The following is a 27,891-nucleotide window of genomic DNA, read 5'->3' as shown; positions in this document are numbered from 1 at the left end:
TGGGGGCAGGGGGCAAGGGGCGGAGCCTGGGTGGGGGTAGGGCTGAGGGCGGAGCCAGGAGCGGGGCCGGGAGTGGAGCAACGGGGGCGGAACTGGGGGGTGGTGTGGGGGTGGGGCCGCGGAGCTGAGTCTCAGAAGGTGCAGGAGGGGGAGGAGCCTCGGAGGCGGAGGCGGGGTGGAATGATGGGGGCGGAGCGTCGGGGGCGAGCCTCGGACGGTTGGGGGGTGGAGCCAGGGGGTGGGGCCGCGGGGGCGGAGCCAGGGACGGAGCCCTGGGGTCACGCGCTCAGCCACGAGGGGCGCGATCCGGCCGGACCCAGCCGAGTGCAGCTCGCCGCCCTGCTCCCTGCTGGCCAGCATGTCTTTCGTCCCTGTGGCCGAGGATTCTGACTTCCCCATCCAAAACCTGCCCTACGGCGTCTTTTCCACCCCAGACAACGTGAGCTGCTGCACTTGGCTTCCGGGCGGGGGCCGGAGGGTGCCTACTCCGCCGGGACCCGCGCCCCAACCCCCCCGCCACCAGTGGCCGGCAGCGCCGACCAGGCGGGACGCCGGCCAGTCGTCCTCTTCTGGACGCGCTCCGCGGAGCCCTCCCCCTCCCCGGGGTCACTGGGGCCCGCGGTTCCCCTGCTGAGCGCGCCCCGCGGAGGCTCCCGGGTCACTGGTGTAGGAGAAGTGAGATAGAGGCGGGGGGGTGGGGGGGGAGGCTTTTGGGCTGTCTCTTGAGGAGCAGTGGTGCGGAGGGTATGTGGGTCCGAACCCCACTTTCTAGATGTGCGCGTTGTTGGACCTGGCGGCCGCGGTTTCTGCAGATTTGTGTGAGGATTAAATGCGAATTGAAACAGAACATAGGACTGTCGTTCCCAGGCCAGCAGATCAAGTTCGATTGTTGTTACCTAGGGGTCATCCTGCTTCCTCCAGAGTTCCTGGGGTTTGTTTCCTGCCCCCAGGGCACCGCGTTGGGGCCCTAGCTCCCCCCACAGGTTAACCGGGCGCTAGAGGGTGAGCTGGCCCGTGGCCTTTGGGATCTGGGATGTTGGGGGACTTTGCCTCCAGCTGGAAGTCTTTGGGCTGTGGGGTGGCCTCGCCGGCGTTCCCCAGCTGGTCAGAAGAAGCCTTTTGGAGACAGGAGCTTTCGCTTAGTAAGTGTAGTCTGACCGGCAGAAAGAAATCTTTGAAAACTGGGCGTTCATCAGCAAATATTTAAGGTCCCTGGGTGGGGGAAAGCAGGTTCCCTTGGATTTATTCATGGTATTTGTGGCTCGCATTTCCGCTCCCAACCTTAAAGCTCAGCTCCTGATTCGCTCTGTAAACCGTAGACCCCCGAGTCTGCTTGCCCCCACCAGTGTTCAAGAAATAATTGCAAAATGCAGCCGCTGGCGGTCCGCCCCTTCCCCCACAGCTGATCTTTGACCCCCAGGGGCCGCCCTCCTGTGGCCCTGCCTGCAGCAGGCCGGTCCTCAAGAGCCAGTGTGGTTTCACAAGAGCCAGGCCTGACTAAATGTCGCAAGAACACAAAGTTAACACTTGGTCCCCTGGAGGAACCCGAATACGGTGAGGCAGGTTAAACCTTGACCTGTGTTAGCCAGCCACGCTCTGCTCTCCGCACAGCGCTGACACTTTGCCCTCCGCATGCGCCCTTGCCTTTCCTGGGAGTACAGAACAGTTAGAGACACTTGCCAGAGGCAAGACAGGTGCTTTGACTTGCCTTCCCGGAGGGCTCTAGAATTCATGTCCCTTGAACCCCAGGCCCTTGCTGCTGGCACATTAGAATGTGCAGGGACAGCCCCTAAGGACGCCCGGGAGACAGAGCCCCTTCCCATGGCCCTCTGGAAAGAGCACTGTCCCTCTGGCATTCTAGAAGGTTCAGGGAGTTCGAGTGGGAACAGGCCCGGTCTGAAGCCATCTCTGCCCACGTTGCACATTCCAGGGGTCGTGCCGGCCTCGCCAGGCTGGCGTGATTGCCAAGGCACACGCCAGCGGCCAGCTCTTCGAGATTCGGGCCGAAGAGCAGTGAATTAATCCAGTCACGTTTTGTTCGTTCTTATATTCGGTAAATGCTTCAGAACCCCAACTCCGGGCCAGATGCTGGGCTGGGGGTTGGGAATCAAAGGCACACCAGACACCTCCCATGGCAAGGTGCTTGTGGATTGGTGAATCGGAAGAGGCTCTCTCTGTGAAGACAGGGATAGTGGCTTCTGGGATGTGGGCACCCAGGTAGTCTGGAGCCGATGGCCAGGTTGTTAAAGTCCCTGCAGTCCGGCTGTGCCTCTGCTCTCTCCAGCCACACCGGCTGCTTTTTGGTTTCTGGAACATTCTAAGAGCATTTTTCTGCCTCAGGACCTTAGCACGTATTGTTTCTTCTGTCTCACCCGAGGAGCCCCCTGCTGCCCTCCAGCCACACCTATTATGTCACTGATCCCTGTGCCGCCTTTGCTTCTGGACAGCTGGCACCAGTCCCGCCTCTGTCCCCCATGTTTTGACAGCCTTAGTGTCCTGCTGGTGTGGAGGAGAGGCTTCATAAATGTTTTCGCCTGAATGAATCCCTGTCTGAGCCATAACGGGGCTCGTCATCCAAGCCCCCGGGCCTCAGCCCTGCGCACGGGGTGCTCTCTGCTCTGCTGCGCAACGAAAATCCCCGAGGGCAGGTTGAGGTTAATCCTGTGGGATAACCCAGCTGCCGGGTGAGGTGGTGAGTCCTCCTCACCAGAGGCATTTACCCAGTGCCTAAGGAATTTAGCTGGAGACTTGGTCTCGATGAGACTTGGACTAGGCCGCCTGCTCCTTCCCACTCCCAGGGTGTTTGATTTATGTCCCATTCAGTGAACAGGATGCTTTCCTTGTCCTGTAAGGAGAGAGGATTCCAGATGCTGCCTGGGCCGAGATCTCGGGGCCACCTCAGTCCCCTGGGACACGGAGGGGGTTGGGTGCCGTGGTAGGATCCAGTCCTCCGTCCCATCCGGAGGGGGACCCGCGGGCTCTTAACTGGACAGATTTTTCGGGTAAAGCAGCGCATCTGGCCGAGGCTTTCCCCGGCGCTGACCATGCCGTCTCCCTCCCAGCCGAGACCGAGGATCGGCGTGGCCATTGGTGACCAGATCCTGGACCTCAGTGTCATTAAGCACCTCTTCACCGGGCCTGTCCTCTCCAAACACCAGGATGTCTTTGATCAGGTAGGACGCTGGGACACGGCTTGTCCAGGATTTCAGGGCATTTGTGAAAACGCCACCAGGAGAATCTCTTTCCCTTCCGTTTCGGGGAAGAGATCGTGCCTTCGGAGGCGCCGGGGACGGCTCTGATCAGCGCCTCGGTGTAGAGAGTGCTGGGACCGCGGTGCTGGGCCTGTCACAGGCGTCTCTGGGCTGGGGCTCCCGGTAACCGTGTGAGCCTCTGCCTGTCCGTGGCCGGTGCTGACCCTCTGGGTCTGGAGACGTCGCCAGGGAGGAACAGACGGCTGGAATGGACAGACGCCTTCTGTGCGGCCCCCGGAGTGCACGTACCTGTGGGATGGACGTGACTTTACGTCCCTGTAGGTGGTCCGGGCCCTGATGTGCACCCCCCGTTCTGGGTCAGGAAGGAGGATGCTGTGTGTTGAGCGTGTGCTCCGCCCACAGCCCCGTCCGGTCCTCACGACGGCCCAGTGCACGGAACCGGATCCCCATTAGATGGGTGGGGTCTCCTCTGCGTGAGGCACGATTCTCCCTCGTCACCTGGCTACGGCATCCCAGCCCTTAGGTTGCACGGTGCCTCCCTGGCTGAGAAACCCCCTCAGGACGCGAGTGGAGGGTCCGTGTGGACTGTTCCCACAGGCGGTGCTGACCGGGCAGCCCCCCCAGATAGCAGCTCCCAGGCTTTGTGGCCCGTGTGCAAGCCCGCGGGGGCATGACGCCCCGTCGGGGGAGGTGACGCTCGCCCGGGCTGGAAGGGCCGCTGGCAGAGCTGAGAACAAGACCCCGGGCCTGAGGATGCTGGAGGTGGCCGTGGGCCCCGGCTGTCCCCGTGTGACCTCCTCTCTCTGCTCTGGCATAGCCGGCTCTCAATAGCTTCATGGGCCTCGGCCAGGCCGCCTGGAGGGAGGCGAGAGAGTCCTTGCGGAATCTGCTGTCCACAAGCTGTGCCAGGCTCCGAGACGACACGGACCTTCGGAGACGGTGAGGGACGCTCGGACGCTGGCGGGTGGGGAGGAGGGGACGGTGTGGCGGCCGGGGCCGTTCTGAGGCAGCCTCCCCCAGCCCCTGCCTGGGCTGCGGGTCAGGGTGGCAGGGCTCTGGGCCGACCGGGATGACCCCTGTGTCCTGACTAGAGGGTCCCGGCCAGCTCGGGAGCTGCCCCCTCCCTCACTCAGCCATCCCCCCTCAGCACCTTCCGTGGCCTTGTCTGTCTGCCTTCCAGAGAAGGGGTAGTTTAGCCTGTTTTCTGGAGGGGAAAATGGGAGCCATGAGGAGGCCCCTTGGCTTTGGAGCGGACGGCCTGCCCAGCGTGGCCCCGGGCCAGCCTGGGGGGTGCTCGCTGGAGACTGTGAGCTGGGTTCCAGTGCTGGTTTGGGCGGCCAGAGCAGGGACCCCCTCCGTGCTTACCCGGCCCTGAAGCCCCCGGTTCTGTACTGCAGGGCGTTCACGGCCCAGGCTTCTGCTGCGATGCACCTGCCAGCCGCCATAGGTGAGTGGGGTCCCCGCACCCGGAGCAGCTCTGTGGCCCACGGTGGCTGGCTGGTGCCCTGGCCGCTGCTGCGTGGTGGGGGAGGGGTCACGGACGCAGGCCGGGATGGAGGCCGGAGCCCTGGCTGGGTGGGCACTGGCTGCTGGGATTTACAGTTGCCCACAGGCTCCCACCCCGGCACATCACCCCGTCCGTCCCTGACGCTGTGGAAAGTGCTCCCACCTCACCTGTGAGTCCAGGGCCCTGGAGCGGGCCAGTTTGAGCCCCTGGCAGGGAGTGTGGCTGCAGAGTGCCCCAGTTTCAATCAGACAGCAGGAGTGGGGCAGACTCTCTCAGCCGAAGCACAGGGAGGTCTCCACCCTCGCCTCCCAGCCCCGGGCGGCCGGCCTGCCGGGATTGCCTGGGCATATGTGTGCCCGGAGGCTTCCGGAACACCGCGTCTGCCTCGATTGTTTCTGTGGCCTCCGGAAGCCTTCCTGGTGGAGAACGTCCTTCCAAGAGACAGACGCACAGTGGGTCGGGACTCACCCCCACCCGGGGGGTTGAGGGTTCAAAACAGCTGAAGTGTGCAGGGCACGGAGCTCAGGTCAGAGTCCACATGTGGGGAGAACCCCCCACTTGCTCAGCCACGGCTCTGGGACCGGGTCCCACCTCCTTCCTGCCGCTGCTCTATCCTTTCCCTGGGCTCTTGCTCTGAGCAGCTTATCAGAGGCATGATGCACACACATGGTGCACACGGCCCGCACCCCCCCCCCACCCGGCCTGTAAGGTCACAGTCTGGAGGGTTCAGTCCACATGTGCCCTGGCACAGCCCCCTCCCCCTCCGTCCAGTCTGCAGTCCGTCCGTCTCCAGTCTTTCTTACAGGTTCCGTGGGGATGCAGTCGCACCGCACGCAAGCCCTGTGTGTGTGTTGCGACCGGCATTTCCTCCCTGTTTCTGCTGTGCTTGCCCTTGTGTTTGTTTGCTTGTTTATTTTTACATTTAGTTATTTTTTGAGAGACATAGAGAAACAGCACAAGTTGGGGAGGGGCAGAGAGAGAGAGAGGGAGACACAGAATCGGAAGCAGGTTCCAGGCTCCGAGCCGTCAGCACAGAGCCCGACGTGGGGCTCGAGCCCGCGAACCATGAGATCACGACCTGAGCCGAAGTCGGACGCCTAACCGACTGAGCCCCCAGGCACATCCCAACGATTCGTAACTGTCCAGTTGAGAACCGCGTGGCCCCCGAAACTCGCTGCAGGAGCCTCCGGGGTGGGCGCCTCCTCTGTCCCACGCATCACAGCCCCGCTGACACCTCCCTTTCCAGCCCCTTTTAAGTGATCGTGATAGAGACTTACACAGACGTGCTGAAAACACACAAGAGGCGGAGACTATAAAATTAGTGTTTTTAATTGGTGGTGTGGGCTCTGCGCTGGGCTCCTCCTGGGGAGGTGGGGTCTTACTGCAAAATGCAACGCTGTATTCTAAAGTAAATACAGACACAATTTCCTCTTCCCCTCTCCCCTCCTCCTCCCCTCCTCCCCTCCTCCTCCTTCCTCCCCCTCCTACTTCCCTCTCCTATCTCCTCCTCTCCCTCATCACCCTTCCCCCTCCGCCGCCTCCCCTCCCTCCCCCTCCTCCCTCTCCCTCCTCCCTCCCCCTCCTCCCTCATCCTCCCTTCCCCCTCCCCCTCATCTCCCTTCCCCCTCCCCCACCTCCCTTTCCTCCTCCATCACCATCTCCTCCCTTCCCTGTGCTCCTCCTCCTCTTCCGTCTCGTTCTTCCTCCTCCTCCTCTTCCTCCAGAGGAGGGAGTGATCCCCCAGGGGAGAGTGGGGGGAGGGGCCTCAAAATGTTGCCGGGATTCGGACACAGACCAGGGGAGGGGAGAGGCTGTGCCAGCAGCAGGCCCAGGTCAAGCGAAGGCCAGTGAGCGGAGTCCTGGGCTGGGGGCGGTGACACTGGAAGTCTGTCCCCCTTCACCGGAGGGGTGTCCGTTGTCTGCGCCCGACGGTCTTGGCTCCTTGTTCCTTATCTGTTTCTCCGAGGGCAGTTCTGGAAACAAATTGTGGATGAGGCTTGGATGTGCCCTGACTGAGCTGCTGGGGAGCACCCACGGGGCGGGGACGCGGGAGAGGCCCCTCCCTGTCCCGGGCATCTGGCCACCACTGGTGCCCACTGTGTCTCCCCTGCAGGTGACTACACGGACTTCTACTCCTCCCGCCAGCACGCCACCAACGTGGGGATCATGTTCCGGGGCGGCGAGAACGCGCTCATGCCAAACTGGTACGTCGGGCCCGAGTGCGAGAAGCGCGTTCTCCCTGGAGCTAACGAGCCCCTCTCAGGGCGGAGAGACGGGAGGGCCCCGCCGCGCCTGTGGGTCAGAAGTCAGTGCCCCAGGCCCCTTGGTGTGGGGAGCACAGATGGGAGTTCTGTCCCCAAGCGTGTGAGGTCCTTCCGTGCTTCTTGGCCGGCGCTGGTTCTGTGGGCACACTCGAGGCCTGGCCTCTGCACCCGGGACCCCGCCGCGTGGGAGTGTCTCTCAAGTGTGGTCGGCCCACGGCGAGAGTCACACAGGTGCTCGTGGGATCCCCGAGGCTCTGACGGCCAGCCCGCGGGCACGGGAGGGAGCACAGGCTCGGAGAAGCCCTGAGGGGACCAGCGGCGGCTGCAACCCCCCAGGTCAAGGCCACGCCCCACGGGGATCCCAGAGCTGAGATCCTTGCCCCTTTGTTCTGTGCTGTCCTCCGGAGGTGGCGATGACTGAAGACACAGTGGCAGGCACGCACCCTGGGTCAGCAGGCAGGGAGGGCAATGTGTGTCAGAATCAAGGTGAGGAAGGAAGAAGGAAAGAGACAGCAGGTTAACGACCCAGAGAGGTTAAGCAGCAAGGCCAGGGTCGCGGGGCAAGGCGGTGAGTCTGGGACTGCAGGTGCGCGGGGAGGGGAGACTGGCCGGAGCCACGGGCCACTACCGCCGCAGGGGAGAGCAGGCGGGCCTGTCGATGTGTGGCGCGAGGGGGCCCTGGGCCTCCTGTTGCCGCGTGTGCGCGTCCTTCATTACACAGGATGCACGTATGTCTTGTGATCGGCCCAGGCCCCACCCCTGACCCCCTTCTCCCGGGGCAGCACGCTGGTCCGTCTTCCATAGTCTTTCGCAGACATTCCTGCACTCCCCCCGCCGGCTTTTCCGGGCGGTCACTGCTCTTTCGTTAATTTGGAAGAATGTTTCACGTTTCATAGAAATTAGCCCTTCGCCGTGTCGTGCGCTGTGTTTTCTCCCGACGTGGCGTCTTTCTCCTGTGCTTTGTCAGTACAGCACTTCGACATTTTTATAAAGTCAGACACGTGTATTGTTTTTACAAAATTTTTATTTTGGAGAGAGTGCATGTGTGTGAGAGCAGAGAGGGGCAGAGAGAGAGAGACAGAGGGAGAGAATCTTAAGTAGGCTCCACACTCAGAGTGGAGCCCGATGTGGGGCTTGCTCCCATGACCCTGGGATCCGGGCTTGAGCTGAAATCAAGAGTTGGACGCTTAACCGACTGAGCCCCCGGGAGCCCTGTTTCCTCCCATGTTAATGCTGAGCAGTGTTCGTGGTACGGACACTTAGCAATTCCTTTTGAGTTTTGTTTGTTTTTTAAGCTTATTTATTCTGAGACCGCGAGTGAGCAGGGGAGGGGCAGAGGGAGAGGGAGAGAGAGAGAATCCCAAGCAGGCTCCCTGCTGTCAGCACAGAGCCCATTGCGCGGCCTGGACTCAAGAGCCGTGAGATCATGACCTGAGCCGAAACCAGGCGTCAGATGCCGAACCCACTGAGCCACCCAGGTGCCCCGCGGGTTTCGACTGCTTTTTGTTTTTAGCTTGCAAACTGTAGAAGTGACCTTGACCGCGTGTCACGGTAACCTCCTTCCGCCGTCTTCCGCAGGCTGCACTTGCCAGTGGGTTACCACGGCCGTGCTTCCTCCGTCGTGGTGTCAGGCACGCCGATCCGAAGGCCCATGGGGCAGATGAGGCCCGACGACGGTAAGTGACCCTCACGGGTCCCCGCTCTGTGTCCCCACACGGCGGGTCCCGTGGCCCAGCACGTACAACAGCCCGTCTCTTCTGGTGTCTTGCAGCTAAGCCCCCCGTCTTTGGCCCCTGCAAGCTCCTGGATATGGAGCTGGAGATGGTGAGCGGGGTGCTTCCTGGGCGCGGCCTGTGCCCGGCGTTGGGGCGGGAGTGCTCCCGGGGAGGGCCCTCCACCCTCCACAAGCTCTGTGTCTGCGAGCTCCCCTACTTTCTAAAAGCGAACCAGTAACTTCCAGACCAGTACTCGCGGGGCCTGCAGGGGTCACTTGGGACCCACGCGGAGCGGGAAGGAGTTTGAGGCCCCATGGTGTGTTCCCTGCGGGGGCTGGACGGGGCCACGCTCTGCCTTCTGCTCAGCTCCTGCTGTACACGGGTGGCGTTCTCACCACGTAAGGCCACGTTGTTTTGCATCTTTGTGCTTTTTTGGGGTGCTTTCGCTGTTTAAAACCCTCCTCGGGTGCAGTGCTCGTGTCAGTGAGCACAGAGACAGCATGTGCAGGCGCTCAGCACTCGTGTTAGTGAGTCAGCGGGAGACGTTCGATGGGGTGACCTCAAACAGAAACACACGCAAGGCAAGGTGAGATACGGACCGGTTGGTGTGAGTGTGACCAGAGGCCCGGCATTTTCCATGGGAGCGGTGGGTCTGCACCTGCTCATGCAGTGTGAGTGCGGACTTCGTGGATGTGATCACTGCACGGGGCACCTGGTGGCTCAGGCTGCGGAGCATCAGACTCGGCTTTGGCCCAGGTCGTGATCTTTCGGGTGGGGAGATTGAGCCCCACAGCGGGCCCTGCGCTGACAGTGTGGAGCCTGCTTGGGATGCTCTCTCCCCCTCTCTGCCTCTCCCCTGCTTTCTCTCTCTCTCTCTCTCTCTCTCTCAATAAATAAATCTAAAACAGAAATTAATACAAAAAGAATATAAACCCCATGCGTAGCAAGAATCAACTACACCTCTCAGCTCCCCTGAGGTTGTGTCCAGGCCCGTGTGATCTCAGAACTGGGGTGACTTCAGGGCTGCACATTTTTTTTTACCTTAAACTCTTTATCTTGAGGTGATTGTAGAGTGACGTGCGGTTGTGAGCAGTTATACAGGGAGACCCCGACCCCCTGCACACGCTGTCCCCCGCGTGGCCATCCCACAGCATCACCCCCAGGACACGGACATTGACTCTGGGTTCCCTCGCGCTGCAGGGCTGTGCGTTTGACAGGGATGAGGAACTTGGAAGTCCCCGAGGTGAGGGGACAGGCAGGAGATGCCAGGCTGGAGGAGGACTCTGGCTGCAGGGCAGTGTGTTAGGCCAGCGGGTCGTGGAGCCAGGCCCCGCCCCCCTTCCCCCCCCACCCCGTCATGGGGGTGCACGGGCAGATGGTGGGGGCTCCCCATGGTGGTTTTAGGTGAGGCCTCTGGGAGGGCTGAGTGTCTCCTCATAGCAGGTGGAGGAGAAAGGGTTGGGGGCCCCCTGGTAAGGTGGGGGCAGGCTGGAGCCCCCATCTCTCTAGTCCTACTCTGCGATTTCTTGGGGTTCCGTCCAGAGGAAGGAATGTGTGTCCGCTTGCAAAGAGCCCCCAGTCCCAGCAAGGCCTTCCCAGCCAGCCCTCTGCCTCCTGCAAGGGGGCGCCACGTGGACCCCAAGAGGGGGTCTGCCGGCCTGAGGCACCGGCACAGGGCTCCCTGCAGGCAGATGGGCCCCATGTTGGGGGTAGACCCCAGGCGGACGAGAGGAAAGGAACCAGTGTATGGAAAGACGGTCGGGGGTGGGGGGGGCACACATTTCCTCCACTCGATGGGGATCAGGTTCTATACAAATTGGTGCCCTTGGTGTTTTTTTTTTTGTCCTAAATCTTGATAAAAGAAGTTGCAACGTTTAGACACACAGAACAAATAAAGCTGTGGCTCAGGTTTTACGAATGTCGTAGCTGATTCCGTGTGCTTTTGACGGCCGTTCCCCCGTCTCGGTATCTAGCTGCTTCCTGCACACGTTCTTGGTGATGCTGTTCTCTGGTGGGGGGGCATGGGTGGGGGTACCCCATCTGGCTCTCTCCTTGGCTGCATTATGGAGGCAGGTCTTGGACTTTTCTTGACGTGAGTGCCCACCCAGAAGTGTCTCTTCCGCAGCCTCACACAGCTGTCAGATCGCAGCACGTGGGGTGTGTGCAGGGGTGCTGAGGGAGGGGCGGGGCAGGGCGGGCCTGGAGGCCTCTGTCTCTGTTCCAGCAGGGGTGGGTTTGTGGAAATACCTGACCTTTGCCTCCAGGCAAGTGAGGGGCAGCAGGGGGCCGATGCTAACCGCCTTCTTTCTTCACAGGCTTTCTTCGTAGGCCCCGGGAACAACTTGGGAGAGCCGATCCCCATCTCCAGGGCCCACGAGCACATTTTCGGGATGGTCCTCATGAACGACTGGAGCGGTAATCACGGGGGTGGGCGTCCCGAGGCCGGGCCCCCTGCGAGCACTCTGCTCTGGGGAGCACTCCGCCCTGGGGAGCACTCCGCCCTGGGTGAAGACTAGATGTCAGGGAGGCGGTCACCGGGCCTGATGGTTCCCGGGTCTGGTGCAGGTCAGGGGAGGGGGGTGTGGCCTGGTTTCCACGCAGACTTTTCAGCTCTGAGCCCTTGGGCAGGTACCTCCCCTCTCTGATCGTTTTCTTGTGAGTTCAGTAGGAACAAGGCTGACCTCTTGGCTAACCCTTGTGAGCACTTACGGGCCGGGCCCCGTGCCGAATCCCTGCAGGGTGCTGGTGACACAGTTATTCCCATGCCGCGGGCGAGGAGGTCGGGCTGAGATTTTGAACCGAAGCAGCCCAGCATCCAGCCGCTCTCAGCCCCTGGGCTGTGTGCCAGAGACCCCAGAAGCGTCTGCCTCCCACGTGGATGACAAGTTTCTAGCCCCTTCGGGGTGGGGGGACGGTCCACCTGCCCTTGGGTCAGCCTGCCTCTTGCTGTGACTCGGCACAGTGACCTGGGCACCGAATGCTGCTGTCCCCGGCCGTGGGCAGCCTGGCTGGGGCCCGTGCACCGCGGAGGAGGGAAGCTCACCGTGAGGCCCCGGCAGCCTCTGTGAGCCCGGCTCGGCCCTTCTCTCGCAGCTCGAGACATCCAGAAGTGGGAGTACGTCCCCCTTGGGCCGTTTCTGGGGAAGAGTTTCGGCACGACCATCTCTCCGTGGGTGGTGCCCATGGACGCCCTCCTGCCCTTTGCCGTGCCCAACCCGGAGCAGGTGAGCTCACCTCTGCAGCGGCTCCAGAGCCAGGCCCCTCCACCCGAGGCCACGGGCGCACCCGGCATCGAGACCCCGGAGGGAAGCTCTGTGCCCCCAGCCTGCCCGCGTGTGACCTCAGGCGGGCCGGGCACCGCTCCTTCTGCCTGTGCTTTCCCTGCCCCCCCGCACAGTTCTTGTGTGGCCTTCAGAATCCTCTGGGGTGGGGGGACCGGCCAGCTGGCAGAAGAAGGCGTCCTGGCCGGGGCCACCACCTCGCACAACTCCCCGGGTCGCAGAGTTCTGTTCTGCGGGACGGCGCCCCCTGGAGCCCCCCTGATGGGATGCAGCCTGGAGCCCGGCAACAGGGGGCTCACTCGCAGGCCCCCACCCCACCTCCGCCAGCAGCCCGCAGGAACGCCCTGTGACCTCTCCAGCGGCCCCTATTCTTACCCAGGCCTCTCCCCCCACCGACTCCCACGTCTCCCCAAGGCCTGCGATGCTCAGGTGCACACGGCCCTTTGCCGTTCCCCCATCACTGACCCCCGGCCTCCCCCTGCTGGGGCTCTTGCACCCACCCTGTCCCCCACCCCCCGCGCTCACGTCTGCTGTGCTAAAAGCAAGCTTGGGGTCTTTCCCCGTGAGCAGATTCCTCGCGATGGGGATTCGCCCCATCCGTCATTTTTCCTCTCTGAGACTGGCTCTCCCCACCTGGGTGAGCCCCCGACGCCTGCCCCCTTCCCTGGCGGGACCCCCTGACTGCCTGCCAGGCCACACCCCTCCCGTGCCTCCCAGTCACGTGAGATCTCGGGCTCCCCCTGCGCAAACACCTTCGCAGGGTCTTCATAACTCTGGCTACTCCCGCCTGCTGTTTCTTGGATGTTTTCCTGTAAAGCAGCTCCCGTTTTTAAACTCAAATGTATTTAGACAAGACAGGTATGGTGTTTTTGTTTTAGATTTTTTTTTTCTCTATGTCCTACTGTTGTCACCAGCCACCAAGTTCATCGTAAAAAAAAAAAAAACACATAACCATTAAAATCATCCCAGGTTATCTCGTGTGTCACGCTTCAGGAAAACACCGTGCTGGGCTGATGTGCGGACTTGTGGCCTGGCCCTCGGCGGCCTCCACCCGCATCCTGCACCGACGGGGCGCCCCTCTCGGCCGCTGCTGCCCCAGCCTCCCCCGCTGGCCTTGTCTTGTTCCCCATCTCTGGCCCCCCCACACCCCCCCCACTCCCTGGCCTTCTGGGGCATCCCTGATCTGACCCCTGCACCTTTGACCTGCGGATGTTCCCCCCCTCGGCTGCGTTGCCCAGAGCCCGGCACATGTGACCACCAGCGTCCCTGCCGTCCAGGGACAGTCCTACGTCAGACCCCCTGTGCCTGGGGAGCTGGTCTGCTGGGGGCCCCGCCTGGGCCAGCGCAGCCCCTCAACCAGCAGCCCTCTGTGCTCTGCTCTGCCCTCACAGGACCCTAAGCCCCTGCCGTATCTCCGCCACGACCGGCCCTACACGTTCGACATCAACCTCTCTGTCAGCCTGAAAGGTACGCTCGGAGACTGTGTCCAGGGGGGCTCCTGGACTCCTGGGGGGCAGAGGGTGGCTGGTGAGAGGGTGTCTCCCACTGCAGCCTTAGAGCCCCATGGGGGTCTTACAAAGGAAAGGGGGAAGGGACACCCTGCACGCAAAGCACCTGCCACACTGGGCCCACGGGACATTGGTGACGTATTGCTGAGCTCTCGACTGTTAGGGCCAGAAAGCACGGAGTCTGAATCCCCTCTCCAGCACTGCCCCCCACCCCAGCCAGGGTCACCCCAGCCTCCACTCACACACCACTGGTGACCCCTCCCTCGTGCCTGTCGGGAAACCTGGCTCTGCTCCCTGGGGCCACACACCCTGTCCCCTGCACCGTATCTCGGGTCAGCCCCGAGAGCCTCGCAGACAGCCCGGGCCCACGGCCCACAACCCCCGGTGGCTCTACAGCTCAGCTCCGAAGGCCAGTAGAGCATTAGTGTAAAGAGCCTGGCCCTGCAGACTGTGGCTCTGCTTAGCTGTAGGACTCTGGGCAAGGGGCTGAACCCGTCTGGGCCTCAGTCTGTCATCTGTAAAATGGGACAGTGATGGCATTGACTGGACCGTGTGGTCGTGAGGGTAAAGGACGTGGCGTTGTGCAAAGGTTTAGAACAGAACTGGTACCAAGGAAGAGGCGGTGTCACCTCCATTCCTGATGGGGGACCTTGGAGGCCCCCAAGGGGAGGGTTTGCCCAGGGACCAACACAGACCCCTGACCGCGCCCTTCCTGGATCGCTCTCCTTCTCTTAATCTATGTACACGTGCCGGGCCCTGCTGTCCGGCCAGCTCCAGCGTCTCCGCCCCTGACAGAGGTGCTTCCCGGCAGCAGGCTGTGTCCTGCAGGAGGGGACGGCACTGTCACCCACAGGAGCAGGACGCTCCCCAGAGGGAGGAGTTGTAGGAAGGGCTCACGGCTGCTGTAGCGCCCGCTGCAAAACCGCACCAGCCAGTCCCGCTCTTCCGTGGTAGACTTTGGGAAACTGAGGCTCAGAGAGGAAACTGAGGCTCAGAGAGGAAAGGCACTTAGGGGGCTGATGGCAAGGCTGACAGGAAAACCCAGGGCTGTCGGTCCCGGGCTAGTCTCCTACCCACGGACCCTCTCTGGGGCCTGTTTCTGTCTTCCCTTCATCTGTCCAGAAACATCCAGGGGAGAGCCCGGTTGGGGAGGGGATGGGGTTATCAAGAAGGCGGTGTCAGGAGATGTGGAAAGACCTAAAAGGGGAGGACTGAGCACAGGGACGGTTTCCCAGGCCCCCTCCCCCCTGTAGTCCCAAAGGTGCTGTCGTGATGGTCCCTGTCGGGATCTGCGGGACGCGTGTGGGCGGGAGCAGGCGTGGGGGCCCTGACCTGCTCTGTGCAGCCGCGGGCGGGAAGCCAGGGCCCGGGCCTCGGACGGAGTAAGGAGCTTCCTCGTTGCGAACCCCATCGAGGAACCGAGCAGCAAAGCCCGGCGCCTTGCGTGCAGGAGGTGTTTAATAACTGCTGGAGAAGTAGGTCGTCTAGCAGCACCCTGCCCGTCCCTGGAGGAGTCCGCTGGGGACAGACAGCCCCGCTGTCCACAGGGCCGGCCCCGGGGGGCATGGCACACAGGTTTCAACACGTGCACCGCCTTTGGCTGATGGCGTCTGTGCAGGTGTCGCGGCTCCGATGGCCGCCAGCTCACTGCTTCCCCGGCTCTGTGGTGAAATCGTGGCCGACAATGGCAGGCGTAGGCCACAGAACAATCTACCTTACAAATGCCCCCCCCCCCAATTAATGGAGCGAGGGCCCCCCATCAGTGCTACTTGTTTCCAACAGGAGAAGGAATGAGCCAGGCAGCCACCATATGCAGGTCCAACTTTAAGGTAAGCCTTAAAACCTTGGGGGGGGTGGGGGTGCTGCTTCCTGGACCTTCGGGAAAGAGGGCCGTCCTGCCGGCAGGAACAGGAGGATTGCGTCCGTCCTGGGATGCGGTCGTGGCGCAGTGCGTGGGCCTGTTTCTAAAGAGGCCGCAGAGACCACCCCCCACCGGATGCCTGCATAGATGTGACCAGTGATGTTCTCGGGGGACGGCAGATGTTCCCTCGAGGGTCTAGCCTCTGGCTTCTTCGGTCCTGCCGGGGGCGGATGGATCCAAGCCACTTTTTTTTTCTTCTTTTCAAGTAAACTTCTAATTTGAGCCCAACACACAGGGAGGAAAATGCAGATTCTAAGTGCACAGCTCAGTTAGTTTCACCAAGTCAACATCCCCGTGCGCCTGCACCCACGCCGGAATGGCAGCGTCTCAGCTGCCCCCTGCTGTCCCCTCCTGTCACATCGTCGCCACCCCCCTACCCCCACCAGGGTGATCTCTCTTCTGACTTCTGTTGCCGTACGTCAAGTTGGTCTGTTTTTTGTAGAAACGGAATCATACAATGTGTGTTCTCCTCTCTCAGGCTTCTCTGACGTGGCAGGTGTCTGATTGTTTAAGTGGTGGTTCGTTATCTCATTCAGTAAAATGTTCTACTCTTGACAGATGTGTGGGTTGTTTCCGTTCGGGGCTAGTATAGAGCTACTGCGAACATTCTAGAGCATTCTGGTCCGCGGGACGTGCGGGTTGTTTCCGTTCAGGGCCAGGACAGAGCTACTGCGAACATTCTAGAGCATTCTGGTCCGCGGGACGTGCGGGTTGTTTCCGTTCGGGGCCAGGACAGAGCTACTGCGAACATTCTAGAGCATTCTGGTCCGCGGGACGTGCGGGTTGTTTCCGTTCGGGGCCAGGACAGAGCTACTGCGAACATTCTAGAGCATTCTGGTCCGCGGGACGTGCGGGTTGTTTCCGTTCGGGGCCAGGACAGAGCTACTGCGAACATTCTAGAGCATTCTGGTCCGCGGGACGTGCGGGTTGTTTCCGTTCGGGGCCAGGACAGAGCCACGGTGAACACTCTAGGCCACATCTCTTGGTGCACACATGGGCACTTTTCAGTTGGGTGTGTATCCAGAAATACACTTGCTGGGTCACAGAGCACGTGTATCTGTACACTCAGCCTAGAAGCTCTTCCAGACAGTTCCCCAGAGCGCTTGTGCCAGTCCCTGCTCACGCTAGCAGCAGGTAAGCATTTTGGCTGCTCGGCCGCTCCCCGCTGGCCGACAGGCGTTGCCGTGTGCCTTTTCCTGTAGTCAGTGAGGGTGCAGGGCTCAGTTTGCATCTCCCTGATGGGTAGTGTGGCTGGGCACCTTTTCTGGTGTTTGCTGAACACTTGCACATCTGAATCAACGTATTCCCGTCTGCTCTAGTGTCCTTTTGAATTGGACATTGTCATGGGCTCTTTAGGCTGAGAAAAGATCAGGGGGCCTTCTTGGGGGGACTCCTGGGTTCGAGCCCATTTCTAAGTTTTCCTTCGCCAGGAGTGTCAGGTCTAAGAAGCTGTGGACTTGCACTGCGTCTGAGCACCTTGGTGGCCACATGGTTCCCCCCGTCCCCCCCGTCCCCAGCGGAGCCCCCCCACCCCGGTGCTCCTTTGTTCCCAGGCTCTCCCTGGCATCCTGTTCCAATCATTCTGCTCCATTGCCCATGTCTGCTTCGGGGCCCAGGGAGGCGGGGAGGTGGGGGGCAGTGCAAGCAAGGCCTGCTCACGGGAAGCCTCTGCTGTGATGAGGTCTTAAACTCTGCCAATTCAGGACTCAGGGGTATTTGCAGGGCAGCATGTAATTGAGGACAGATGAGCAGGTTGCAGACTGAGGGTGTGAGTGGGGAGAAGGTCTGCCTTCTTGGGGACGTGTGAAGGAGCAGAGGAGCCAAAGCTGTAGCCAGTGCTCAGCTGGGGTGGGGGGGGCAACCTGGGTGGGTGGCTCAGCTGGGGTGGGGGGGCAACCTGGGTGGCTCAGCTGGGGTGGGGGGGGCAACCTGGGTGGCTCAGCTGGGGTGGGGGGGGCAACCTGGGTGGCTCAGCTGGGGTGGGGGGGGCAACCTGGGTGGCTCAGCTGGGGTGGGGGGGCCTGGGTGGCTCCCGGAGGACAGCTTACGCTGCTGCCAGCCCTTCGGGGCACCGGGAGAACACCTAGGGAGGATGTCTGCCTTGAGTGGCTGTGGGCTGCCGGCCGGAGGCTGGGGTGAGCCACCTTTCCTGTCCCCCTGTGTCCCCACCCTCAGTACATGTACTGGACGATGCTCCAGCAGCTGACCCACCACTCTGTCAATGGCTGCAACCTTCGGCCAGGGGACCTCTTGGCTTCTGGAACCATCAGCGGGCCGGTGAGTCTCCGAGGACCTTCGGGCCTGCCCCTGTGGCCGGGCGGTCCCACGAGGCAGGGGCTCGTAGGCTCTGCTAGGCGTCCACTCTGCAGCCGACACGCTCACCACATGTGAGGCTTTCTTCCCTTTCCTGTTGTGAAGGACCCCGAAAGCTTTGGCTCCTTGTTGGAGCTGTCCTGGAGGGGAACGAAGGCCATCGACCTGGGGAACGGACAGACCAGGAAGTTTCTGCTGGACGGGGATGAAGTCATCATAACAGGTGAGGGTGGCCAGGCCTCGCGGGCTCCGTCCGACTTCTCTTGTCCGCGTGCCCCGTTGTGAGCGTGTGGCGCTCCAGGCTGGCCGAAGAGCCGTCTGTCCTCCCTCGTCCCCACTCTGGCGTCCCCGGGCCCGCGTCTGCGTGTTCTGACCTCCCGCCTCCACCGGCCTTGGCCTTGGCTACCCAGGACTTTACACCGCAGTCTCCACAGGGGGGACGCTCTGGAATGCGGTGACTGCCCTGGGATGGGAAGGTCACCACCCTCACCTCTGCATGGTGCAAGCCGCCCCCCCCCCCCTTGCCTCCTTGGATCATTTCCTCTGCTTCGGTTCAGGGTGTGAGATGGGTGGGACCCCCTGAAGCTCCACTGGCAGAGACGCCCCTGGTGTCAGGCCCAGCTCGCTGCCTGGGGCTGCTCCTGTGTCCCTGGGCTTGCTCCTCTGCGGGGTGAGGCTGTGTGCCTGGGCGGGCTGGCAGGTGCAGCGTGCTGGGCAGGGGGCAGCTTCCCACTCTGTGGGTGGGGTGGGGTGGGGTGGGGAGTAGCCCGAAGGTGGTTTCCAGGGAAGGGCCGGTGAGGTCGGCATGCCGGGACCCGGGTTCCAGAGGAGGAGTTATGCTGTCACCTTCTGTGTCCACAGTTGGAGGTGGGGGCGCTGGCTTTCCCCTCCGTCCAGGGCTCAGTGACGCGCCCTGACCTCTCGGGTCCCTCCATCCCTGCGTGGATGCACCTGTGCCTAGCTTTCCTCTGGACCCAGCAGCGGCACCTGGGGGCTCGGGAAGACCCTGGGGTCCCCGCTCGTCTGGGTGCGGCTCCTCCCCCCCCCCCCCCCGGACCGGTGGGCTCAACCGGGACAGCTTCGCCCCTCAGGGGACAGTCACCGTCTTAGTTGTCCCTGGGTGGTGGCCGGGGATGCCGCTGAGCGTCCTACACCGGACAGCCCTTCATAGCGAGTGACATCTGGCCCCGGATGTCACTCGTGCTGGGGTAGAGAGAACCCCATCTTGGCCACCTGCTGTGCCAACAGTAAATGGGGAGGGAGCGGCCAGCTTCACGCCCCAGGATGGCTCGTCGTGGACCCTTGTTCGGGTAGCAGGTGGTGCGTTAGTGGGGGTGGTGGGGCCCCGGTGACGGATGGAGCACCCGTGTCGAGTGGGGGGCGGAGGGCAGCGTCCCCTCCGGGAGGAGGGCCCTCTACAAATGCTGCTTCCGCGCTCTCCCCTGGCTGCCGGCATCTCGTCCCCTCTCCCCGTCGGGTAGCAGGTGGGGCCCCTGATTTGGGGCCCGTCTGCAGCAGGTGGGGGATCTGGTGGTGTCTTTGTGTGAGCCGGGGTCACGGGCCAACCCCGGCAGGGGGTCACGGTCACCACCGCCTGGCGCGGCCCTCTTCAGCTCCTCTGGCCTCCACGCGGCCCGGGGTACCGGGGGTGCGATCCAGTCTGGGGGCCCTGGGGCCCGAGGCCTCACGCCGACGCGTCTGTGTGTCCGTCCGTGTCCTCCAGAGCCACGCCGGGCTCCCTTCAAGACACAGCGGTAACGTGTCACTGTCTGGCTGGAAGCTGGTCCGTGTCCCCTCAGTGGCCTCAGAACACGGCTCGTCGGGGCTCTCAGCCCCCCGCCCCCTCCCCCGGCAGCTTCCCGGAACAAGTGCACCGCGCTTGTCTCCCCCCCGGGCTGTGTGCCTCCCGTTCCCTCAGTGTCCCGGTGAACTCCTGTCCACCCATCAGATCCCAGCCCAGATGCTCCCTCCTCTCTGCTCCCGTGTCCTCCCTGCTGAGTCCGGTCCACACAGGCCCTTCCGCTAAGCAGACCCTCGCCGTTGTTTCGGGGCATCGAGGGCCTGGAGCTCCCACCTACGGAGCATCGCGCGGGGGGCCTCACCCAGATAGTCCGTCCAACCCTCACGACCCCGAGAGAGGGGCCGCGCTCAGAGGCCGAGCGTGTGGCCCCCGTCACTCGCTCGCCACCGCCACAGCAGCTGGCACCCGCTGGCCGTTTGCGGGTCCCGTGTGTCAGGCGTGGCAGCCCGTGGCAGCCCCCGCCGTAGGTACCGTCCCGCGATCTGCTTCGCAGAAGAGGAAGCTGGGTTCTGGGGGGCCCCTGGCCACGGAGCGGCCAGGCACTCCGTCAGCAGACGTGCGGTTTGACCCCAAACGCACTCGGGGACGGAGCGCGCCCGTCAGGAAAGCCGCGGGTCCAGTGCTCCGGAGGGTCCCTGGCGGCAGGTGCACCTACCGTTCCGTGTCCGCGCCCCCGCGGCTCGGCTCAGCTCCGGGAGGGTCGCTCTTCGTTGCCCGTCGTGTTTGTCGTGCTGCCGAGGGCCCAGCTGCGTGCCTGACCCTGTCCTCCTCCGCCCCAGGGCACTGCCGGGGGGACGGGTACCGCGTCGGCTTCGGCCAGTGTGCTGGGAAAGTGCTGCCTGCTCTCCTGCCCGCGTGAGGCGCTGCGCATCCCGGACGTGAGCTCACCGCCCCTGCCCGGGGATCCCCGCCGTCCGCGGCCGCGGGCCTGGCTCCTTGTTCAGTGGTAAATAAAGCCGTCGTGCTCGGTGTCCACGCTCGAAGCCCCGTGCCGTCCCGTGTGACCTCCACTCGTGCTCTTGATCGGACCCACAAGTCAGGGTGTGTCCCACTTCACGGTCTCCGCGGTTGACCAGCGGGGCTCATCGGTCACCGTTCCTATGAGACACCCCGGCCCTCCCCACGCTCGCTGGTGTGGAAACAGCGGCCCCTGCATTAGAGTCCTCCGAAAAACAGACGATAGGATGTGACGTGTGTAGAGAAATGCGCTTTAAGGAATTGACTCGTGATCGTGCAGGCTGGCAAGTCCAGAATCTGCAGGGTGGGCCGGAGGCTGGAGGCCCAGGGAACAGCTACAGTGTGAGCTCGAAGGTGGTCTGCTGCAGAATTCCCTCTTCTTCTGGGGAGAGCAGGCCTTTTTCTCCTAAGGCCTTCACCTGATGAGATGAGGCCCACCCACATTATGATGGAAGGTGGTCTGGTTTACTCAAAGTCCACCCACTGAAATGTTCACCTCATCTAAAACATGCCTCCACAGTAGCCTGTAGACTAACGTTGGCCCATACCTGCGGGTACCATGGCCCGGCCAAGTGGACACGTAAAATCATCATAGCACCCCACACATCCAGTATCTCTTGGGGGGCTGCCTCACGGGGGCACGTGAGGAGCAGACTTGGTCCACGGGCTCCGTGGCTGTCTCAGCACATGGCGAACCTTGGGCGGAGCCCCCAAGTTGTGGGCACACACACCTGAAGTGAACAGATGCCAGGGCAGAAAAGGGGCCAGGGGGCTAGCTTTCCTTCCCTCGTTGGCCCACAAGACCCACAAGGATCCGGAGAGTGAGCCCCGCCCCATGTCCTCCGCCCTGCCCACGACAAACATGCAGCCCCAGTCCCAGCCTGGTTCCTCGTGCCCACGGTGACTTTTCTGGAGCTGGACGGACCTCATGCCAGAGCCTGTCAGATCATGCCATTCATTCATTCATTCGTTCATTCATTCATTCTGTCTTCATCAAGTGTCTTCTCTGTGTCAAGCACCGTTCTGGGCACATAAGACACAGCACAGAATAGCCCAAACCTCTGCTCTTGTGATGTTCACATTCCAGTGGGGGGCAGACAATAAGTGCAGGGGCAAGGAGAAGACCCCCAGTTTGCAGGATAGTGTAAGTCCTCTGGAGCACTGGGGGGCACGGATGCTATAAACAGGTGCTCAGAGAAGGCCTTAGTGTCTTGGGTTTTAAGTGCTTTTCTGCCAGATGGCCGGAGGCAGTGAGGGAGCAAGCCAGTCGGAGGTCTGGAGAGGGAATGCTCCAGGCAGAGGGACCGGTCAGTACAAATCCCCGGGGATGAAGCATGCTTCTCATTTCCGGGAACATTCCAGGGCCCGGAACCGTGGCGTTCGGAAGGCAATGCCACAGCGACACTGAGGGCCCGCGTTGCTCGTCCCCACACGTGTTTTTCATCCTTACAGTGAAACCACCTCACGGTGCCACAGGCTGCTGGAGCTCCAGCCAGCACGCCTGAGTTCTAGGTGCACAGAAAAAGAAGATGAAGAGGTGGAGGCTGGGGCGGGGGGGCGGGGGATGGAAGCAGCCCCCTTCCGGCTGAGCTGTGTCGCTCACGCGGCCGTCCCAGGCGCGCAGCACCACACCGTTGGCGGGAACCTGGTGACAAGACCATACCTCACCGCAGGGAAGTCTGGGGATGTCACCTTTTAGCTGCGTTCATGGTTTCTCCAGTTCAAACCAGGGTTCAGTTGCTAAAGAAGGAGGGGAGCAGGGATACCGGCGGGGGGGGGGGGGGGGGGCGCGCCAGTAGCCTGCAGCCCGCGGGCTGGGCAGGGGCTTCGCGCTCTGAGGCTGACCTGCTCTTGCCCAGGGGACTCTTGCCACGGTCTCCAGTCTCGGCCGGTTTCGGCGGAAGATCCTGTGCAGCGCAGACGGCCGCAGACCACCCAGGCCCCTACCCTCCAGACAAGACTGATCCAAATACCCTCTGAGTTTGGAAGGCCAGCCCCTTCCTGGGGGGTCTCCTCGGTTCCTGGGGGCCGGTGCCCCAGGACCACGTCCGTGTCTGTCGCTCCCCCGAGATCCCCGCTCTCCAGCTGGGTTTTGCTCCTTTAGTTCTGTCTCCTGGCTCCAGTCTGCACGCGCGACCGTCTTTTCCTTGAAGGCCTCGCGTCTACATAGCAGAACAGCTGGCACGCACGGCGGGGCTCCCGGAGGTCTCCGGCTGGCGGACGGAAGTCGTTTGAATCATTATTGGTCCATTTGGCCCCGCTGGCGCCAGGGAATGCTGATCTCAGCCGTTGAAGTCACACGGGTCCCGCCTCGCCGTGCACTTGAAGTGCCCCCGGGGGCAGGCGGTGCCGCGGAAATCTGCCGGATCGGAGCATCGGAGCCTAGACACGGGGCGGTGGGGCCGGGCCGGCCGGGATCCGTGCAGCCAGAGCGGCGGGTCTCAACACGGGTCCATCCGGGACCCCATCCAGCAAGGACTGCTCCTTGGGCCTGGCTGCTCTCCTGGGTCCGGAAGTGCCCTGGGCAGCCCAGGGCACAAGGGAACCAGTGGTCTTTACGCCCCGAGGCAAACCGCTCCCGGTTCCGCCTGTTTCGTTCCTGCTTCCTGTCCCTCGCGGCCCCTGGCGAGGGTACACGGATGAGCCAGGAGCCCTGCGACCCAGGGGAGAATCCCTTTGAGACATGCCCTGAGCAGGAGGGCCAAGGCCAGAGGGGTTTCTGGCGGGATGGTCACGCTGGGGGTGCCGGCTGGACTCGGGGGCACCCCGCTGCCCTGGGCCCGGTGGAGCCCCTGTGCAGGGGGGGGAGGGAGGAGAGCCCCTTTGCCTCCAGCGCACCCCCCCCCCGGCCCCGCCCCTGCCCTGCACCCTCTCCCTGACACTGGCCCAGCTGTGAGTGCTGCTGCACAGCTAGAGCAGGCCGGGTGAGGCTGGCCTCCGGCTGTACCCTCCTTGGGGACAAGAGAGCTTTAGGGCTTTAAGTATGGTGAGGATTGTTTCTCCCAAGATTCTACAATTGGAAAAGATAAGACAAAATAGGCCGAGAGAGGAGAATTAGGGCCTGAGGTCCCTGGTGGGGGGGGAACACCCATTCTGGAACAATGCTGGGAGTGCCCGGCCACAGCCGCCCCCCTCGGGAGAAGGTTTCTCTTAACAATGTGCCAGACCCCACCTACCCCCTCAGGTTTCCCCCAAGAATGGCCTCAGACCACCCCTCACCCAGCTGAGCGGAGCACCCAGTGCCTAGAGTTGTGCCCCCAGTAAGGGTGGGACCTGGGAAGGCGCGAGGGGGAGGGGAGAGGGGAGGAGAGACCAGGACCTTCTACGGCGAGGACCCCCGCCTGGAGTCCTCAGGCGTTCACTCCCGACTGTCCCCCGTCTGTACACAGGGCTTTCCTACCACTGTCCCGGTCTCATCTGTTCTCATAAACTTTTGCCAGCGGCTCGTTTTGTGCGGGGACAAAGCGGTGGGACAGCCAGTCCCGGGTATTGTGGTAAAAACTCCCACAACAGTCCCTCGCACAGAATGGATCTCAAAAGAGGTTCTATTTTCATTTTTTTTCTTTCTTTAATTTGGAGACATATTAAAAATTTTTTTTCAGGTTTATTTACTTATTTTGAGAGAGAACAAATTGGGGAGGGGCAGAGAGAGAGAGGGAGAAAGAGAATCCCAAGCGGGCTCCACGCTGTCAGCACAGGCTCGAGCCCACGAATCGTGAGATCGTGACCTGGGTGGGCGTTGAGATCACGACCTGGCTCAACCGACTGAGCCCCTCCAGGCGCCCCAGGGGGCATATATTTTCTAACGACCTCAGGAAAAATTTCCGTGGGGGTTTGCCTTCCAAAGTGTGCATCTGTGTCCTGTATGTGTCCCTCTCTGTCCCTCCCCTCGGCGGTGTCCCCGGCCTGAGGGAGAGGCAGAAAGGACTCCCAGATGCCCCTGACGAACGGGAGAGGGCAGAGTGGAGGCTTCTGGCAGATGTGTTTGTTTTTCGTGGTCACACAGACTAGTAACGCTGTGCCGAGAGCACATCCAGAGGCTGGGCAGCGGGTCCTTTCCTAGGGGGGCGGGGGGATGGGGACGGAACATCTCTGCGGCCACCGAGGACTTGACCCCAGAGATCAACAGACCGCTGCTGTCTGTGACGATCCGAGCCACGTCTTCCTTCTCTAGATGTGGGGCTCCCGAGGGCAGAGTTGTTGGCTGTTGCTGCTGGAAGGTTCTCCAGCACCTAGCACTGACCCGCCAGCACGTGGCAGGCACTTCGCCTGCATTTGCTGAACAGATGAATGGATCCCGGGAGACCACGGGCGACGGGATTCTGTTGTATTCACAGATCCACCCCTGAAGCCAGGGACCCGCGAAGGCTCCCTTCTGCCTCGACGTTTCAAAGCTCAAGCTCGATGGTGAAATAAAACACATTCTCTTCTCCGACCCCGACATGCTTTGATAAGGACGAGACAAAATTTCAAAGCTATCTACGGCGTTTGAGGGTTGAAAAGGGGCAACATAGCAAACTAATTTATATTCCTTTTTTTTTAAACTGAAGTTTAATTAATACCCAGTGACCTGTTGCATTCGGACGTACGGTACAGGGATTCGACACCCATACGCCACCCGGTCGTCGCGATCCCCTGTCTCACCCCACCCCCTCCCCTCTGCTGACCACCAGTCTGTTCTTTGCATCAGACACAAACAGTTTGATCGCTGTACCTGAACAGTGTTGGCCGTTTCAGATGACTGCTGAAGACCTACAGATACATGACTTGTTTCACAAACGTTTTCCAAGAAAGTTTTCAGGTTTATTGCCTTCATTTCGTTAGAATCACTATTTTGTCATAGCCAGGCTTTTCGCACAACGTGGGCTCCATTGACAGACGAATCTCCGTGATTAAAAAAGTAAACCGACTTGTACTCAGAACGTCCAAAAGGTAAATATTTTCACCCAAACCCTTAAGGTTAAAAATTGCAAAACTAAACTTATCCTCTGTGCGTTTTCTGCGTTAGTTTTCTTTGATAATATTGAAACTTCCCACTACAATTAAAGGCACGACGTAAATTGTAACTGAAGAATGTTAACGCTTCATATCAAAACTATTTAAATCAGGCTGAAATGTTTAAATTTGTTAAAAAAAAAAAGTTAAATCCTTTCACGTATGTCTCATAAAAATAACACCCTTTGCAGACCTGATGTTCAGCCTCCCCCTCGCAGCCAAAGTAAATAATTGGTATCGCTCGCCATCTGTTAGGGGGAGATCTGTGTAGAGATCGATTGATAGGAATCAGGTAATACTGTGAAATGTGCCCTCACTGCCACGTGCAGCTGTCGTGAATACCAGGCTAATTTGTGAGGGTTTCCAGAAGCACAAATCGGAAAGAGAGCAAGGAAATAGATATTTGGTACAACGGCGAAATGCCCCCAGTTGGGGCAAGAACCAGTTGCTTCCGTCCTGGGCGCCGCCTCCCTGAAGCCCGCCAGCGTGTCTCACGGGAGGGGCACCGAGGGTGCAGGTTGGGTGACACCAGGCGGACTCTCAGGGGACAGAGGGGCCCCCGTGACCCCTTACGGGGATCTGTGCGTGGCCGTTTGTAATACACTGGCCCCCGGAAGCACGAGTCCCAAGGAAGGGCCCCCTCGCCCCCCTCTCTGGGCCCCATGTTGTCTCTGGTATTTTCTGTGTAAATGAAGACACGTGTCCCTCTCGCACCTCCAGCTGGGCGGCGGAGCTGAGACCCGGCTCCAGAACTTCGAGCCTCCGGGGGAATTATGGCGCAGCGGTTGGAACTCTGGCCTTGACCCAGGGCAGGGGGCTTCTCCGGGGCAGGGCTGTACCTTACTCCTGTGTCCAAACCGCTGTCACACGGGAGCTGCTCATAAGTGTGGGGGGCGTTGTCCCTGCAAAGTGCCCCGTTGTCACGTCTGGGAGCCCGGCTCCAAGGTCTTCTGGGTCATAGCAGCGCCTCACCTGGCGATCTGCGAGGAGGAAGGATGTGCTCACAGGACGTCTGTTCCAGCTCCCGCCTCCTGGGTGTCCAGTCTCTCAGCCTGGGGTCACTGTTCCGAGTCCCCGTCTGCTTCTGGGGTGAAGCCCCGCCTCTCCGCACCTCGTGGGCTCAGTGCTGTGCGGGGGGTGGGGGGCTTATCGAGCGTGACTGTGGGGGGTGCCGGCCGGCTGCTTCCGTGTGTGGTCAGGCCGAAGGGCTGTCAGCTCCGTGGACCCCCTTGACTGTGTGTCAGACCACAAGACGCACCTTTGCCTGCAGGAGGGGATTCCCAGGACGAGGCAAGGCCCCTGTGTCCCGGGCAACCGGGCGGAGTGGGGAGTGGACCACCGCACAGAAGCAGCCCAGGGGGCATCGAGGACTGCTGCTCCCGGCCTCTTTCCCGAACACTCGAAGTCAGAAAGCTGGTTTTGGCGCACGAGCGGGGCTGTGCCTGAGATCTGCTGCAGGGAAAACACCGAGGGCCCGATGCAGTTTCCGCCCCGTCCTCCTCTCCAGCCTTCCCTGCCCTGTCTCGTCCCGGGAGGCCACCCCTGTGGATGACATCACCCAGGCTCCTGTCCTGCGGCTCCTGGCTGGCGGGGGGGCAGCAGAGGAGAAAGTGCAGAGGGAGAAAGAGGTCGGGGTATTTGTTCTCTGCACCCCTCCCTTCTGGGCCATGGTTTTGGGGGCCTTTGTCCCCCTGTATCCCTCCACCGTGGCTCACGGCTCCCAAAGAGAGCGTGGCCACCGCCCTTGCTGGATTCCGGGGCCACTGTCCCTCCCCAGGCAAGCGGTGACAATGGCTTCTCACTGTCCCCAGTCCTGGCTGACTCACCATCCTTGCTGGTTCTGTTAAACTCGTCTACACTTCTGCAAATAGTCCCTAAATTAAGCCGCCCTCGGTGAATGCTGGGAGTACGCAAGGGGATGCCTGGAGTGTCCCTGCAATACTGCGGAGAAAGGAGCCTGAAGGCAGGAGCCCCCCGGACTTCACTGATGCTGGGTTCCGCGGACTGGGAGGGGTCGGGCGGTGGTGCCTTGAGGACCCAGCATGGCAGGAGACCCGATGGTTCAGGGGTGTCTGGGGCAGACAGGGGCACCATCTCCCCCTGCCTGGAAGGTCCCGGAGCCAAGGGATGGAGACAGAAGTGAATCCTCCCGCTATTAGACCTAACGACCCACGTACGGAATTTCTGCTTCTCGCCCTTGTCTCCTCGGACCTGGTGGCTTTGAAAATTCTTTGGGAGGCTGGGGTGCCTGTGGGCTCAGTCAGTTAAACGTCCGACTTCGGCTCAGGTCACGATCTCACGGTCTGTGGGTTCAAGCCCCGCGTCGGGCTCTGTGCTGACGGCTCAGAGCCTGGAGCCTGTTTCAGGTTCTGTGTCTCCCTCTCTCTGCCCCTCCCTGCTCACACACTCTCTCTCTC

At 61.6% G+C, this 27,891-nt stretch overlaps 1 protein-coding gene across 2 annotated transcripts; it reads left to right on the top strand.

Moving 5' to 3' along the window:
- Positions 1–257: 257 nt before the first annotated feature.
- On the top strand, positions 258–27,891 carry FAH (fumarylacetoacetate hydrolase). Of its 2 annotated transcripts, none has more exons than XM_086711751.1 (14): positions 258–439; positions 3,063–3,173; positions 4,030–4,151; positions 4,610–4,659; positions 6,833–6,923; positions 8,562–8,659; positions 8,755–8,807; positions 11,014–11,113; positions 11,792–11,922; positions 13,371–13,446; positions 15,270–15,316; positions 17,584–17,685; positions 17,827–17,944; positions 24,817–27,891. In XM_086711751.1, exons 1-14 carry the CDS (start codon positions 359–361, stop codon positions 24,888–24,890), a joined length of 1,254 nt encoding a protein of 417 aa, XP_086567877.1. In that variant the 5' UTR covers positions 258–358; the 3' UTR covers positions 24,891–27,891. The 2 variants fall into 2 exon arrangements, with proteins under 2 accessions (XP_086567877.1, XP_086567876.1); XM_086711750.1 differs by lacking the exon at positions 24,817–27,891 and adding an exon at positions 20,302–20,505 and having other exon boundaries at positions 259–439.

This window comes from Puma concolor, chromosome B3 (assembly GCF_028749965.1).
Source record: "Puma concolor isolate L17-30 chromosome B3, mPumCon1.1.hap2, whole genome shotgun sequence".
Classification (NCBI taxonomy): domain Eukaryota; kingdom Metazoa; phylum Chordata; class Mammalia; order Carnivora; family Felidae; genus Puma; species Puma concolor.
The sequence above is the reverse complement of the archived record's forward strand: the minus strand, read 5'-3'. Positions and strand labels throughout refer to the sequence as shown.